General features: G+C 46.9%; 1 protein-coding gene across 3 annotated transcripts in view; it reads right to left on the bottom strand.

Annotated features, from left to right (window-relative positions):
- Window positions 1-1575: 1575 nt before the first annotated feature.
- The window catches only part of PDIA5 (protein disulfide isomerase family A member 5), a 192202-nt gene continuing 175635 nt past the window's right edge, over window positions 1576-18142 (bottom strand). For all 3 annotated transcript variants that reach the window (XM_090046002.1, XM_090046003.1, XM_090046000.1), the window contains 2 exons: window positions 4657-4791; window positions 1576-1850 (listed from right to left, as the gene is read on the bottom strand). In XM_090046002.1, the coding sequence (XP_089902128.1) occupies window positions 1770-1850; window positions 4657-4791 (216 nt within the window). In that variant the 3' untranslated portion in view covers window positions 1576-1769. The remainder of the gene's footprint in view (window positions 1851-4656; window positions 4792-18142) is intronic.

Below are 18142 nucleotides of genomic sequence, written 5' to 3' on the forward strand. Positions count from 1 at the left end.
TTCCTTTCGGAGTGGAGAGATTCAACAGGTGCCTAATAAGAGGAAATAGTTGGCACATCACCATCATTGCTTAGATGTATGGTCCTGGCTAACAAGCTGGCCATCACACAAGACGAATCAGCCTACCCGCTCTTGCTCACTAATGGGTTCAGCAGCTTAATGAGTGCCAAATGTGCAGTCCATTAATTGGGCAAGGGAAAGGATGATGAACAAGGAAAGTGCATCCAGAATGGATCAGGGAGTGAGAAATCCCCTCAGCGCCCTAGCTGCACAGCGGCAAGTTGTTCCCTTTGCATGGGCCAGACAGGCAAAGAAAATGAGGCTCTACCAGCCTTTTAGTGGAGGGCTCAGATTCATGAGATGTTTCTCCTTCCTTATACAAGGGTGCTGCATCAAACTGCTGCTTGGGACCATAGAAAGAGCCCAATGCATACAAATCTTAATGCAGTACAGGGTAGATTAAAATGCTGCAGAACCCGTTACAAATGAACAGTGGGCTTTACCCCTCAATGGACAGCCAGGAAATAACCCCGAGGCATGGATCCTGCAGCAAACTGGGTCTCCGGACTGCCAGCAGCTGTGAACGCTAGGTTCAGGCAACCTGATAGGTATGAAGATGATTAACGAAAAAAAATAGGTTTCCAATTTTTTATTTTTTTCCCATCAAAATGAAAACACCCCCCCACCCTGACTATGAAGACATAAGCAGCACCTTCAGATCGATACAACTTCATAGTATCCAGAGGGCAATTTACAGTAACATGTTCACAGTATGCCTTTAACATGATTACTTGCCGTAGAAATATTGTTAACCTTCCGTAACTCAGGTTTTGGTTTTCTTTTAATATATATTACATACAATATGGACAAGCTTTTGGAATGTAAACAAATACTGGTGTGTGTCATTTCTGTATATCAAAAATATTGTGCCTCTGTCAAATGTACAATGTTAAATACAACACCTTGCAATATGCATTTCATGTGGCCTGATCATAAATTGAAAAAAAAAATTCAACAGCCTATATATTACTTTGTCCCCATAATTTACAGGGGCACTTGACAACGTAACTGCTAAAACGTGAGATTTATTTTACATTTAATCCCTACTGTGCTGATCTTTGACATTTTATTTAAAACAACTTAGTACATTCTGCAAAGATATGTAAACAGTTCCAGTGCAGTGGATTAAAAATGAAAATCAATGAGATCTGGATTGGTCAATGCTAGCGTCTCCATTAGCCCCGTTACCCTGTTATCCCTGAGCACCTTAAAATTGTTCCCCTAAATCTCTCTGAAGAGCACATAACTATTTTGCAAGAATATAAAACTGCATTTGAACAGGCTTCTTTTGTTTCTTAAAAGTCCCATTTTTCCTCCACTGTTTTAAAAAAAAAGTTATTACGTGTACTTTAAAACCCTTAAAAAAAAAAGAAAAGAAAATTTACCTTGTCAAATGAGGTCATCTACGGACACACTACCGACTACAAAAATATTGCATAGGAGTGTTGATGGGCAGAGTCTCACAACGTGAGAGAATGCTGTTTGTTTTTTCAACAGAATGTGGCAACAATCTAATTTAATTTTCTTTAAAAATCAAGTGGTTTCACTTTATTTCAAAATTGTACAAAATGACCATGGCTATTTATAAAAAAAGAAAAAAAAAGAAAGAAAAAAAGTCTCTGTCTTTAGAATTCGTGAAATCTCAGGCGCAGTCACAATGGACCTGGGACCATTCACAGTGCAGTGGAAAGCTTCTTTTGAGGCAGAAATTACAGTTCATCCTTCTTCTTCCCTACCCTTTCATGGTCTCTCTCTCTAAGGGTTCGCATGAAAGTGGCAAATCCAGCCTCCTGCATTTAAAGAAAGGAAAATATTGATCAGGGTTTTAAAAGAAGAAACCAAAACAGTGTTTCACAGGGACTTTGCCAGCTTCCGCGCCCAAAGGCAGAGGGAAGCACGCTGAATATAAACTAGGACAGGGCTGTGCAGCTTGTGAGCAGCTGCGGTCACACGCTGTGCGGGCTCCCCACCATGCTGCTGGATTTCCCCTCCGAGCCCGTGATGCTGCGTGGGTCCCTGGGGCCACAGGCTTCCTGGACCCTGCAGCCCCCCTGCCCGACTGCAGCCCTGGGGTGGAGGCAGGATGCAGAAGCCAGAGGACGGAGTGGGAGCCCAGAGACCCCAGCAGTGGCAGCGGCCGAAGTGGTGGAGGGAGTGATACCTGGGTGGGAGCACATGAAAGGAGAGACTCTCAGTTCATCATGTCTCAGGAGAAACAGAGTGGGGATGGAGTAAAGAGACACCAAAATGGAGAGGATGAGGAGGAGGGTTCCACAAGTGTTTCCGGTCATCCGATTAATACCTCTTAAGCACACAGAAGTGCCATACGAACAAGGTGCATGCTTTGCTTCCAGACCAGCTAGACAAGCAACTGCCACACAGGAACAGATGTTTCTTTATCCTACGATCTTGTCTGGCCTTGTGGTTCTTCGGGTGCAGGATTGGGGCTGCCCTTGTAGAGCCACGCAGAACCCAACTGCCCAAAGTCCGTTACAGGACAGGGGATTTTCAGTAGCAACTGAACAAAGGGAATTCATTTACAAAACGGAGGTTTCAGACTGCCATCGCTAAAGAAATGTGGAATTGTGGTCAGACTGGCCAGCCTCAGAGGCCTCATTCTCAATTTGTATTAGACACCTCAGGTGACTTGATTTTCACATGTGGAGCGCTCAGTAAGTTCAAGAAGAGAGAGACGTGCCAGGCACTTCTGCAATGGCGCAGAAGTCAGCTCACCGTTCAAGTTTTACTAATATGTACAAGTTGAAGCACCTGGGTTTGAAAAAAAAAAATGCCCATCCTTTTTTTTCCCCCCCCGACTAACCATGAGAGATGCTGTCATGTGGGGAGTGGGGAAAAGCAGAGCAAAAGCTAAACAGAGCAAAAAACAAAGAAAGCAAAGGAACAACAATGGAAGGTGAAACCTTACTTATTAAAAGTTTGCTCAAAAATGGGAAACTTTGGGAGGGACAAGAAAAAACAAACCAAGCCACAATGCGTCTTTCTGTAAATTTCCATTTTTGAAAGCGGCCATGTTTCTAAGGTTAAAAAAAAATGACAATTTTCAACTTGGTGTCAGCTCGAGAAATTCAAAACTCAGTGTGTTAAATGGCTTGCCAATGGGCATGCACCAGTTAGTTCCCCATGCCTTGCTCTCTCCATCTTCTCTTGCATGGCAGCAAGCCACAGACCAAGATACCTCAGCCGTTTCAGTAATTACCTCCATAATATCATCACCTTTCATGTTGTTTTCTCTCCTTTAAAAATAAAGCCATTTGCTCCCATATTACAAAACCCACAAGCTCATGGACACACCTAGGAACGTCATGGTCTTCACAGTACTCGTGCGACTCTGCCCTCCTCAAAATTTCACAAGAATTCCAGGCACGGAAACCGTGACTCCCCGTCCCAGAAGTAGGTCATTCCCCTCTGACTAAAGCAGACTCTCCAACAGCTGTCAGCAGTACAGAGATGGGACACACAGCAGAGCAATTCTACTGTTATTTAAAAACAGGTCAGCTGTTATGGACAATGCATCTCCCAGCTCCTGTCATCTGAGCATGCATCTGCTTTGCCAACATCTTCCTCAGCCACAAGAGCCATCCTTTCATAAATCCCACTTGAATGGCGTGTATTCAAATCCCAAAGCATTTGATGGCCAAAACCTTGCTTATTCGCTGGCTGCTGCACCAGCCTCCACCAGACTACAAACAGAGCTGTATCCATGACAATGCACAGGTCAATGAACTGGCAATTACTGTGGCTTAATCCTGAAGACAAAACTCCCACTGCTATCAACGAACACTTCCACTTCACTGCTGAGGAAGGAAAAGGTGTTGAGGAAGGACTTGCTACACTTTTATGAATTATACTAGCAACAGTTCGCCTCCACGCTAGATATATTCCCACAAATCTTCATTGGGAACACCTAGCTTTTCCATTACTCTCTTCCAGACAGTTCTTTGCTGCCAAGATTGTAGGAGATGAGGACTTAAATGAATGCACACCAAAAAGACAGCAGTTCACTCTCTTGCACCTTCAGGGTGCATGATCAACTGTACGTAACACCACAGGAGAATGGAAGGCCTGATGAAGGTAGGTGGCACAATAACTCTTTCCTTTATAAAGCTTGGGTGGCAGTCTGATACAGTGAAACCAAGTTACTTGGTTATCTCCTCCTGGTCTAAGGGGCAGCTTCGTCTGCTCCACACAACCAACCCTCCATCGTGATCCAGCAGAATCTGTGAGCATGCAGAGTACAGGGAAGGGTCTGGATTCAGATGCGCTGTCATAACCGAGAGGAGTAACTTCTATATCCCCTGCCACCTCCACGGCCCATTGCAGCCAGTAAAAATCAACATTTTCATCTGTGCCATATTCACCTGCAAACATCTTACAAAACAAACAAACAAAGAAGAAACAGCACCAAAATCCAGATTTCCCTTTCGGGTGGAGTCTACCAAAACTAGAACATGCCAATTCTAAAATGTATTTTGCAGCAGCCAGCCATTCTCCCTGCACCCTTCATTCAGAACAAAAATGGAACAAGCAGCAGCTGTTTGCTCGGGGCTTCTTTCCACATCCTCCACCTGTACCTACCCCTCTCTCTCCGTTGTACTTTTCTGCAAACTTCCCATAGTTGTAGTAGTTAAAGGTGGGGTAGCCATCGACACCCTCCTGCTTGCACAGGTCATGGTTCTGTTCTTTGGCACAGTCCACTGCAGCGTAGGCAATCTGAAATACAAAAAGGAAGGGCATAAGGTAGGAGACGGGTAGTGAGCCATGTTAGTCTGAAGTCAGGCGGACGGTGAGGTAGAGCTGCACCTTTAGAGACAAACTCAATCAGAGATGCATAAGCTTTCATCAGCAGTGCCCGACTTCATCAAATGCTGAGCTCAACATAAGCTAAGAGAACAGGAGTCCCAGTGGTAACAGATGAAAACCTGAACAGCTCTGTGCCCTCACCGTTGCAGCCTAGACTGGCTCGAGTCCAGACAGTCACGCATGTCAAAACATGTGACAAACTTATCCCAGCAGGTGGGAAGGAAAAGAGCATCAGGCTTCAGCTGGCCTGCATTAGTCCGAGCCGAGTCAAATGCTGCTGCCTAGGGTTAGCTGAGATCTGTCTTTATTATCCCTAATGTCTGGCTGGCTATGAATTTTTCTTCCTGCTACAATTTATTCAGTGAAAAGTTTGATGGTTTCAGGTTTGCTACACCTATGAATTAATGAGCAAGGGCCACAGCTTGACTTATGGTTATCCCTTTTTGCCATGAGCCAGAAGTATGGTAACATGCACCAAGAAGTCTTGATCTGTTTATCTCAATAGCGTAGCTAATAACAAACCTCACCCAGCTCTTCCCAGATCCAGTCAAAAGGGAGACGCAGAGCACTTGACTGGCACGGCAGACTGGGAGTCAAATTACCTGGACTCGAACTCTGGCTCACCCATTTCCCTTCTTTCTTGCCTTAGGCAAGCTGCCTTATTCCTGTGGACCTTTGTTTCCTCTCCTTTCACTTGTCTGTCCTGTGCATGGTGTACTCTTTGGAGGAGGACCTGTGATGCGCTAGGTACAGCACATGCGCATGGGGGCTCTGATCCTGGTTAAGGCTGTAATACAGTACCGCAAGACAAACAACAAAGAGTCCCGGTGTGAATATCATCTCTCTGCCGACTGACCTGCTACACACCAGGTCCCCTCTCTGCTCGTCTTTGAAGCCGTGCTCACCATCAGGCCAGCCATAGCTTACAGCTGTTGTTCCCGCGCTGCCGGCGTCACCTGGAACCCGACTGCGAGCTGCTCAAGAACCAGCTCTGCCCACCAGCTTCAATGGGAGCTGTGGCACGTCTCGGGGTCGGGCCCAAATTCAGAATGGTGTCTTCAGCATTTTGGTGGTGGGATGTGGAGCTTCCTGACATCACGTTCAAATCTGAAACCGCACATCCACAGCTCCCACTGCAGAGGCAGTTCGAAGCCTATTATGTTGCTCATGGCCACCTGCCTTCACAATCCCACGTGTGCTCTGCTGGAGAGCGGGCCACTTAGGTCGTTTTAAGTCCAGGTTATATCAAAACCAACACACCAGAGATGAGATTTTTGTGACTGCTGGGTACCATGTATCAAATGCTAATTTAATACCAGCCACAGCTTCCATTTGACCAGCCTCCTCCAAACAGATTTCATCAAAAAACCTTTCACTTGCATGACTTCAGGGCTGCTGTTTCACTGCAGTCCCATAATTAAAAGATCATTTAATATTCTAATATGCCCTCTGGTTTCATGACAACACAGTGCAAATGAAAAAAAAAAAAACCAAACAAACCCAAAACTAATTTCAACATCCTAGCAACAATTAGAGAGATGGACAAAGACAGTTTGCCTGTCTTTGAGATGTTCATGCTCAAGACAATGGCTCAGACAGATCAAACGCAGGCCCATTTTCAGGTGAAACTGTATTAGTTAACCCTTTTACTTTAACCCTTGGTTTCACTTTCCCTGGTTTAGCACATGAATGCCATCATGCAGAGAGGAGCTCCTGAAGACGATTGAATTATAAAGTCATAAAATAGGTGTAATTAGTTTTTGTACAAAAGAACGGACTCCAGCTCATTCAGGCCCAGTTAAACACAAGTGTTAAGATAAACAGATCAGGACTCATTGGTGCATGTTAACACATTTATATGGCTATCCCTTTTTGCCATGAGCTGTAAAGCAATATTGGGTACCCTGCAGGTTGTTTCAGTTAGGAGGAGGAAGTGGTGATGGAATCAGCTGTTACTTTGAGTCAATCCTGTTCGTTTCCAAAGCACGTAACAAGCCCGGCTGCTGAGGGCGTGCGTCTGCTCAGCGTTCCCAACACTTTCAGCAAAAAGGATCCCTCTAGACTTTCCTCAAGGCTCCCAGTACTTCTGCAAGCTTCTTGTTCCTCCTCCATTTCTGCTACTGTGGTGTTTTCTGGCCGCTTCTCTTACAACACACCCCCCAACAAAAACAATAGCCCCCACATGGTTTTGTCATGGCTAAAACATGGAGGTTGCTCCCATTTTAGCTTCTTGGCGCCAGGAAGGAGCTTAATTGTTTCTTACATTTCCTCCCAATGAATAATGGCTCTTGGATCCTCCAGTTTCAAAAGTGAAGTGTGCTATTTAGACAGCAAATGTCAAACACTTGAAAGTTAGGAAGAGACAGATTTATGGCTGCTTCACCAAAATTATTTCTGCTCCTTGTGTAATTAATGAGGCAGAGGGCCTGTAAAAATAACACTGCATGTCATCATGTAATTAAAGCAAATTATCATCATGCATATGCATAATGGGGCAGAATAAAAGTTGCATGAGTAACCATAAATGGAAGAGCTATTGCCAATTATCTAGTCATGTCTCTAAGCCACACATTCATCCTGTGCTCCACTCTACCTTGTAAAGAGGGTATAAAAGGCTGAGCCCTCTTCCGATGCTTCCACGTGGAAGCCCGTGATAGTTAAGGTCTCTGAAAAGCAGGCATGGAGGGTGAAGGGAGACTCATGGGATCACAGATATCAATGTGTACGGCGAGTAACTGTCCTTTTTATTTTTTTACTACTTAACACACTGAATCCCATGGTAAGTGACAGATGAGCAGTATTTTCCCCTGGGAAGTATGACTGACCCTGCCGACAGAAACTGCAATACCACCTGGGGATCTGCTTTGGCTGCCATACCATTGAGAAAGTGCTCGTGGGTTACCCCATGGCCAAACCGAGAACTCAGATACTGGTATGTTTCTGAAGCAAACCCCCGATTGTCCAGCGGTGCTCTGGCATGATGGTGTACGTCTATATAGTGAAAGGCCTGCAGAGTTACCCAAGCTAGCTCTGAATGCACTAGCTTCCAAGAGATAGCGCCATGCTAGCTTCAAGCTCCACAGCTGCCACACTACCACATTCATAACCTGCTTGGGCCACCTCTGTCCGGCAGCAACAGTGCTGCACAAACATGCCCGTGGCAGGGCTCGCCCAAGGGCTCCAGCTGGGTGCATCTTCCATTACAGAGAAGATGAATCTAGCTTGCTGGGTATTTTGGCAGTGAAAAAAAACGTCACAAATCTCCAAGGTTAGCCACCTGCACCAGAATGCCTTGAAATCATCAGATGCTGCTGGGGTCATTGCTTTCATCTTAAAATGAAAAGAAAAGGATTTTTTTTTTCAGGGGGAGATGGCAGTGTGAGGCAGTATGATGTGGCTGCTCTTCTCAGTTCGCTCCTCTATGCTCTGGTGCCCGTGGTCAAAAGCTTGGGATAGTGTTGGAGAAGGGATCGATTCCGTCTTCTCAGTGGAGGTTTCCAGTTCTTCTGGGCCAAGGAAGATGGATATCAAGTATGCATGTGCGTGGGCTGGCCCAGTGCCTATACTGGTGGCTTGGAGGTTGGGCTTTGAAGAGCTCCTTGGGTCCGCTGGTGCCACGGCTCATGGATCTTATATCAAACAGTACTCTGCTGGTCACCAGCAGAGTGCCAAACACTGAAGAAAATGAGGTGCCATACACAGACATCACGCAGGAATAGGATGAAGTCCATGCCTGTGCTGGCTGCTTATGTACCACAGACGGCTCAAAAACTCTCTCTGCCTATTGCCACAGTGCTGAGCTTGACATCAGATCCGTTGCTGTCTGCTTCATTCCCCAGCCTTTGGTGGGGGGGGCTTCAAAGCTTGGTTTCCTGGAGAGAGGGTGGAAGAGAGGGGACACCAAGAGCTTTCTTGAGCCCCTGCTGTGGTCTGGGCCAATGCCTCTGGGACTATGGTGGGTGGGGGTCAGTGGCGATGTTGATGCCAGATCTTTACTCAGTGCCAGCTTCGCTACGTGCATCTTCTCACTCCTGTGTTAGATGCTGCAGGTTTGAACCGACTGGCCACTGAACTCAGATCAGCCAGGTCCAATATCATCCTCGCAGATGTTCCAGGAGATTAACCTTCTGTCATGGTTCACAAGGGTGGCAGGTCTAGTGTGCGGCACCAGAAGTAAGGACTGGTGGGTTGCAGGGATGAACTACAGGATGGGAGCAGCAGAGGGATGGGAGCTGAAGCCCAGAGTCTGACACCGAACCAGAAGATCAGAGGTCAGAAGCAAGTTAAGGTCAAACTGATGGTTTGGATGGGTCGCCAACTGGCTGGAGGGCTGCACCCAGAGAGCAGTGGTGGACGGGTCATTTTCGACCTGGAGGGATGTGGGCAGTGGGTCCCGCAGGGCTCGGTCCTTGGGCCCACACTGTTCAACATCTTCACCAGTGACTTGGATGGTGAAAAGCACCCTGTTCAAATTCGCAGATGACACTAAGATATGGGGAGAAGTAGGCACACTAGAAGGGAGGGACAGGCTGCAATTGGATCTGGATAAGTTACAGGGGTGGACAGAAAAGAATAGGGTGGGATTCAACACTGACAAGCGCGAAGTGATGCACCTGGGGAGGAAGAGCCAGCACCATACCTACAGGTTGGGGAGCTTCCTTCTCGTCAGTACAGAGGCGGAAAAGGATCTTGGAGTCATCATTGATGCCAAGATGAACATGGGCCGGCAGTGTGGGGACACGGTCAGGAAGGCCGACCGCACCTTGTCGTGCATCCACAGATGCATGTCAAGCAGGTCCAAGGAGGTGATCCTCCCCCCTATGCGGCACTGGTCAGGCCACAGCTGGAGTACTGCATCCAGTTCTGGGCGCCGCACTTCAGGAGGGATGAGGACAGCATGGAGAGGGTCCAGAGGAGGCTGCTCGCATGATCGGGGGCAGCAGGGCAGGCCCTACGAGGAGAGGCAACGGGACCTGAACCTGTTCAGCCTCCACAAGAGAAGGCCGAGGAGGGATCTGGTGGCCGTCTACAAACTGGCCAAGGGAGACCAGCAGGCAATGGGAGAGTCCCTGTTCCCCCCAAGCACTACTGGGAATAACAAGGAATGACGGCCACAAGTTGACGGAGAGTAGATTTAGGCTGGATATCAGGAGGCGCTACTTCACTGTCAGGACGGCTAGGATCTGGAACCAACTTCCAAGGGAAGTGGTGCTGGCTCCTACCCTTGGGGTCTTCAAAAGGAGGCTGGATAATCACCTTGCTGGGGTCGTTTGACCCCAGCATTCATTCCTGCCCACAGCAGGGGGTCGGACTTGATGGTCTGCTCAGGTCCCTTCTGACCCGACCAGCTATGAAACTATGATGTTCAACACTGAGACTAATTAGGAATCAGGGTGCCAGAGGAGTTACTGGGACAGGAGCTACATAAAGACCAGAGACCAGTAAGTTTTGCAGCAAGGCTTAGGCGCTGGAGGGATTCCTTAAGAGCAGACCTGGAACCACCCAGAAGGAAGGGGCTAGGGCTCAGCCGGAGCTAGTTAGTTTGTTAGGTTCAGTTACTCCGGCTGCGGGTTCGAAGCCTCAATTAGTCTTGCCCCTGCAGGCTAAGCCAAGCTGGCACTGGTTGGTTCAATGGGCTCAGTTGACCCACTTAATCAGGCTGCTGGGCATGAGCCTCCCTTAGCCTAGTCCCGGCAGCTTCAGACTTGTGCCTTGAATTCCAAGTACACCCGGAGAGTGAAAGACAGCGAGTGTCCTTGACTGAACATGAACTTGCTGCGGGCTGCCGCTGTACCATGTCGGTCCAGGAAATGGACAAGAGATGAGGTTTCTGCCTTTACTGGGCCAATTGCATAGTTGGAGGGGCTGTTGGACATCCTCAGACCTGAAGGAGGGCACAATGACTGAAAGTTTGTCTAACATCTCTTCCAACTGTAGGGTTGGTTCAATAAAAAATATCACACAAAAATCACAGCATGGTCTGCGGGAATATCCGCAGTGTTTGAAGTCTGAGGAGATATACTAATGTAGGAGAAAAGGTGGATGGGTAATAGCAAGGAGGATAATGCCGACTCCAAGGGATTCAGGTGGAAATCAGACAAATTATAGAAAAATGAGGGTTGGAAGGGACCTCAGGAGGTCGCATCTAGTCCAACCCCCTGCTCAAAGCATCTACAACAAAGCAACTACATCATCCTAGCCAAAGCTTCGTCTACCTGGGTTAAAAGCCTCCAAGGAGGGAGATGCCACCACCTCCCTGGGTAACCTGCTCCACTGCTTTACTACCCTCCTAGAAAATTGTTCCTAATATTTAACCTCAACTTCCCTTGCTGCAACTTGAGCCCATTGCTCCTTGTCCTGTCATCTGCCACCACTGAGAACGGGCCAGCTTCATCCTCTTTCAAACCCCCCTGCAGGGAGTTGAAGGCTGCTATTAACTCCCCCATCACTCTTCTCTTCTGCAGACTAAACGAGCCCAGTTCCCTCAGCCTCTCCCCATGAGTCATGTGCCCCAGCTCCCAAACCATTACTGTTGCCCTCTGCTGGACTCTTTCCAATTTGTCCATATCCTGCCTGTAGTGGGGGGCCCAAAACTGGACACAGGACTCCAGATGTGGCCTCACCAGTGCTGAAAAGGGAGAAATAATCACTTCCCCTAATCTGCTGGGAAAACTCCTACCCATGCAGCCCAGGATACCATTAGCCTTCTTGACAACAAGAGCACACTACTGGCTCATATCCAGCTCCTTGTCCACTGTTACCCCCAGGTCCTTTTCTGCAGAGCTTCTGCCCAGCCAGTCAGCCCCCGCCTGTACCAGTGCATGGGATTTTTCCATCCTAAATGCAGGACTTCGTACTTGTCCTTGTTGAACCTCATGAGATGCCTTTTGGCCCAATCCTCCAATTTGTCTAGGTCACTCTGAACCCTAGCCCTACCTTCCAGCATATCTACTACACCCCCAGCTTGGTGTCATCTGCAAACTCGCTGAGGGTGCACTCCATCCCACCTTCCAGTTCGTTGATGAAGATATTGAACAAAGCTGGCCCCAGGACCAACCCCTGGGGCATCCATTTGATACTGGCTGCCAACTAGACATCGAGCCATTGATTATGACCCTCTTGAGCCCGATGCTCCATCCAGTTTTCTATCCACCTTATAGACCATTCATCCAGTCTGGACTTCCTTATGTTGCCTGGGAGAACGTTGTGGGAGACCATATCAAAAGCCTTGCTTAAATCGACCAGTACATCACCTCCACCAGCCTCCCTGCATCCAGAGCCAGTCACCTCATCACAGAAGGCAATCAGGTTGATCAGGCATGACTTGCTCCTGGTGAATCCATGCTGAATTGTCTATAAAAATTGACAGTATTTTCACTTAGCCGGTTTTCCTTTGGGTTATAGTTACAGTGGGTACGTTACAAGGAAACTTCCTCCTTAATTTCTTTGGCAATGATGCAAAAAAGTCTATCAGGCTGGAAACTTAGTCAGCAAAAAATCATGACACTGTGATTCTAAAATAGCGCCACAAGCTAGCTGGAGACTTCTGGAGAACACTGTTCTCAGAAACAATCCTAAAAAATTAACTATCACACAAGAGTTGCGTGACAGCTCGCCAGAATTACTACATTAGCAATGGCTATGTGCGCTGCCTAGTAAAATCTACCCTGCTATTTACAATATAACTAACATGCCAGGGAGTTAAAGCACAGGACATACAACAAAGTTATCCATGGGCCCAAGAAACACCACACTTGCTTTCCTGTCTTGGGTACCCATTTATCCAATGCAAAAGGGAAACTGGTTTTAAGACAAGGCATCATGTCCTAATGTGCAAATTCAGATAAATTTGACCAGCCATAATGTGCTAAAAATAAAGAACTATACAGCAATTTTTCAAAGGAGAAGCCGGGGTGTGTTTGAAAGTGATAACTGTTTTTAGACTTGACATTTAATTTTTTTTAATCTACTCACTTTACCATGATCAGCATATGCAAATCTTTAGGGAAATTAATTTAAAATAAAATAAAACCTTTATAGTAGGGATGTCAAACATATGGTCTACGAGTCCAAACATGGCCTAACCCCACCCAGGGCATGTGCTGGCCCTGGCCCCAGCTCCCCATGCTGCATGTGGTGCGTGGGCCGGACCCAGTGTCACGCAGGCTGCAAACAGCACAGGGGGTCGGTCCCAATCTGGCCTGCCGTCTGACCCAGCGAGGCTGGATGAGTTTGACACCCCGGCCTTACAGCAACTATGTTTGTGACATTCACAAATGCCTACAAGAGGCTTGTCTAGCCAACATCATCACTGGGACTGTGCTGGCTACAATGAAGCAGGTGCAAACATGCCTTAAAATGAGCGTGTGCTCAAAGGGAGTCAGGCAGAGCTACCACGTGGTGCTAGGCAAGCAGCTATCCTTTTCCTTTTGTAGGCATGGCTGAACTGAATTAAGTCCAATGTATTGATCCTTATATAGCTTTGCATAAAAAAGGTCCAAAGCATTATGGATTGCCATAGGAATAAGTTAGGCAAGGATCTGCTTGGGATGGTTTGGATATGGAAGATCCTGCCTCAGGAAGAAGGCTGGATAACCTCTAGCAGTCCCTTCCGACCCTACTTTTCTATGTTTCTATGAGTTGTCTGTCTATTGGACATCTTTCTAATGTATGTATACCTGGTAATAAGTAGATACAAAAGCTACTCAACCAGCTAATTCCCAGAAAGGGCAGAGTGGCCCATCCAAACCATCCCAAACAAATCCTTATGGACCAGCTGGTTCAGAGAGGCACGAACAATAACCTACTTTGTCAGAAGCTAGAAACAGATGTGTTCTGTATACCCGGAGATGCCAACCATAAATTACAGTAGACATGTACATCAGCAGTATTTTCCTACCGCTCCAGAACCGTGAGTTCAAGCCTCGCTCCAGACATGCGATGAAGTCTGCCCTTAGTCAACCCAGCTGTTACTGGCTCCTTTAGGCTACAGAGTCAAAGCCATCTGGATACGGCGCTAAACACCTCAATGCTGTGCTGCAGAAACTGACACCCGGCTCAACAGGACCTTTGACTCTTGATGGTTCCCAAAATTCATGGAGGCCTGCATATGTGTAAACTGCTGGAACATAAATGTTGGGGTCCATTTTCATACAAGTTAAAGACCAAATACTAATATCCTCCAGTCCCCAGCTATCCAATCCACAGCTGGCAGTTTGCAGGCTGTGTGCAGCCCACAAGTAATTAAATTGCTCCCCTGAGGGTGAACACCGCTTATCCTTTATTCCTTTGTCCACCACCAAATTCAGGGTCTTCAGCTGCCACTGGGGACTAAAACTGGTAGCAGGGGTTAAGGTGATGGGGAGGAGGAGGAGATGAGAGAGCAGTGGCAGCATTCACACCCTGGGGTCTAAAGCTGTGCCAAGGAGCTGCTGTCCCACCACCGGAGGTGCATTGTCTGGCCCTCAAAAAGCCCCATGGTCCAGGCTCAGCCCATGGGGCCAAATGAGTTGGACATGCCCGATCTAATCTAGGACCACTTCAAAGTGTTAGAGGAAGAAGGGTCTTTCAATTAAAATCTTCAAACCTGAGCTCACCTATACATGCAACAGAGGTCCTGCTTTTCATTTCTGGGTCCGATGCAGTAAAACAAACCTCATGCATCAAGCTGATAGAAAAGGGATGGACAACTTTTCCATTCACGTTTTCTTCACCAAAACTTAGTAAATACTGCAGCCAGAGACTGACTCTTTTCACGAGATGGACATTTGGAGCCTCACATCTGCGAGACACTGGACATCAGTACTGCTGAATCCCAAACTTACCCTCAAGTCTCCAAACCCTAGCCCTGCTTGCAACCAGACCAACTAAGGCCCGTTTTCACAGATGCCAGATGTCAGCAAGTACATATTTTTCTTTCCCCCAAAGAGGTTTCAAGAACACAGCAGATTAGGCTGCTACAGCTGATATAATTCTCAAAGAAGTCATGTCTTTTGGGGGATAAATTCTTCTTTCTGTGCCAGAACTGTGCATCTTTAAGGCATCAGTGGAAAGGATAGTTTCATGTTAGATGCCGGACCAGACCTTGAAAGATCAAATCTCAGACCGGTCACATAACTTTGGGCAAGTCACTAAGGACCAGATTTTCATTTAAGCACTTCCGTTAAGTGGCCTGAATTTCAAGAGTGCTTGCTTTCAATGGGAGCTGCTAAGTGCCAAGCTTGATTAAAAAAACAAAAAGCCTCCCCTGAAAAAAGCAATCGAGGTTTTTACTTGGGTGCCTAACTGGAAGCTGAACTTTCTTTAAAAAAATCTAACCATTAGTCTGCTTGCCTCCAGTCCCCAGCTGTAAAACAGGCATGTTAGCAGGCTTCCCCATGGGAGTGTAGCATGCAAAGATGAAAAGAAACACTTTCAGCATTTCAGCCATTGCTCTGTAGCATCACTGGTTTCCTGGGGTGAACCAGCTTCCAACAGGACTGCAACACAGACTTGTCTATGCTAGGGGGAGGTGGCAAATAAAATAAACGGGCTTGTGACGGGCTCAAATCTTCCTGCTTTTCAGGTGGCAGGAGCTCCTGCTTTCTCCTCTTAAACCCCTTTCATTTTACCAGTCTGTCTCCCAGCAATCACAGGATAATGTAGTAAAAAATATCTTCTGCAATACTAGTTGGTCTCCTGTTAAAATATGTACCGCCACACACCGGTTTATTGATTCAAGGAAATAAATCTCCACAGGAGCTAATATTGACTTTTGTTATGAAAATGGAAGTGAATAACGAACTGACTATTGATTCAAGGACGGAATGATATAGGGCAGCCTTTTTTAAATTAAAACAGGGATAAAATTTCAGCATAAAAAAAGAATGGCACTAAGCATCTGCTTTAGAGAGTAGTCAGCTGCAGATGACAAATCTCTTACTATACAAAAAAAAATAATCTGTTGTTGCCAAAGTGACTTAAAAGCACACGAGTTAGACACACATACCCTTCCCTATGATTACTGTACAGGCTTTTATTTATGTTACCTGTTATATATAAGAACTCCAGTACAGCCTACTGGGGTTAGCCATGACTCAGCTGCTATTCTTAATGTGAAAGGGAAGATTACCTATCAGTTACCGGGACACACAGCACTAACACCACCGCATTTAAGGAATCTAAATGGCTTGGTTTTTTGTTTTTTAAAGTGATGGCGTGCATTTTAAATTAAATGCAGAGCAATTACGTGACCGATCTCCACATGTTAACTTCCACGTCTCCTTAATGCATTTTAGGGCCCAATGGCATCATTGTGCTCTGGGGCCATGCAGTTTGGGTTACTATAAAAGTTTCTGCCTCAATGCCACTGTGGGCGTTTCATATGGCCTCACTGGTTTCAATAGCAAATGGAGACAATTACCAGGGCACCGATTCGTCAGAAAAAGAACAGGGTTCTCTGCTGTCAGCATCGCTCCTACAGATCCTGTGTAAACTGACTATTAGCTGCTGGAGGTCTTCTGATTTGTATTGATACATAACAGTAAAGGAAAATCCTGTTCGCATGTATAAGCAACTCCAATGAATCTTGTACAAATATCAAAAATTGTGCCAAGGGGGCTGCTCTGTTTCTTAGTGGGCTTGCACGTCCTGAGCATCCGCTGGCAAGCTGGAAGGTCGCTTAAAGAGTCTCCAGCCAGGGTTGTCGGTGCGTGGAAAGGCCCTGGGCTCTCTTCTGGCAGCCCCACGTAAAGGCCACAGCACAGCTCCCCAGCTGAGAACAAGAAAGCGCCTGGTCTATACTTAATCCTCTTCAGTACCTGGATAAGATATTTTGCCTGCTACCGAGACATGAGAAACGACTCGCACCAGCGGAGAGAGGAGTCTGGCAGAAGTGGTTTGAGGATGAGCTTTCCAAGAGCTTCTCTGACTAGGGGATGCTCAGGAGCCTGCTCACCCCCTTTACACCTCTGTCCTCCTCACTGGCTCACTCTTACCAGGCCTCCTCCACATGCACTGCAACAGCTGGAAGCGTAGGAGCCTCAGCCTGTGCCGGAGCCCTGCTCAGCCTCTTCCACAACTGTGACAGCGGGCCAAGGCTGCAGGACACAACACATTCATGAGATACTTCAGCTAAAGCTGTCAGCAGTGACAGCTAACAACAACCTGACAGCTGACATAGGTGGTGGAAGGCCAGGGCTAACGCGGCTTAGCCTTTCCCCCGAAACTAATTTTGCGGCGTCCTGCGACAGTGCCCCTGCCGTGCACTCCCGCACCGCCATACATACAGCATCAGTGCCCCCCTGCGGGATGAGAGGGGCGGGGGTCAGGCGGGTGCATCCTGCACTGCGCAGCCCCCCCCAAAATATTTTCTCCTGCCACTGATAACAGTTGATACTAAATTTTGACGTCCCAGCCACACCATTTTGCAGGCACAGACTATCGCCGCATGGGTGTACATGATGGAAACCCGCACGTAAAACCAAGTGCCGTCTCTCTGGAAAAGGAAAGAAAAGGCCTGCAGCCGGCTATTGTAAGCCTTCAGAGTCAATGCCCCATTTCATGAGCTGGCCATTTTCAAACCCTTTCTTCCGAAACTCAGGAACGCCTCCTCAGTTCTCGCTGAAAGATTTTTTTTTTTTTGGTGAGCATAAGGCCTGGAATTTTTCTTTTTTAATTAAAAGTTTTTAAATGCTACAGAAGCCAAGGGGCCTTTCCTTATTAAAGAATCCAATATAATGTAATAGATAATGATAATTTGAATGGCTCTGTGTTTAGCACTGAATAAAGAAGACCTTCCTGCTACAGAATCACATGGAATAATGAGTTTAAAAAAAAAGAAAAAATACAAAAGGCAAGTTACCCATTTTCCAGTAAATTCTGGGTTTCCTCCTAACTTTCCACTCGTGAAACCCTCTTCAATTTTATAGGGTAGTTCAACAAGGAATGAAGGGACACATGTGGCATTGAAATAGTGCCCTGCAAGGCAGCGGGGTATGCTGGGGTACATACGTGGGGTGATATGTACATCTCCTCGTGCCTGAAGGTACACACAGGTTCACGCTCTCGGCTGGACAAAGGCCCGTGTCTTTTCCACAAGGATGCCAACAGTCCCTAAGGCACGCCTTGCCAGGCTATGGGCTGTGCAGGAGTCAAGAGGTCTCCCAAGATAGGAAAGTCCTAGGGATTGATTAAGTCTCTGGGGGAACAAAGCTGTTTTGCCTGCATATCCCCCTTTTGAAAAATAGGCCAGCCTCAGTATTCTCAGTTGGATCCTTCTGTT

This window comes from Crocodylus siamensis, chromosome 4 (assembly GCF_052110815.1).
Source record: "Crocodylus siamensis isolate JL-2025a chromosome 4, ASM5211081v1, whole genome shotgun sequence".
Classification (NCBI taxonomy): domain Eukaryota; kingdom Metazoa; phylum Chordata; order Crocodylia; family Crocodylidae; genus Crocodylus; species Crocodylus siamensis.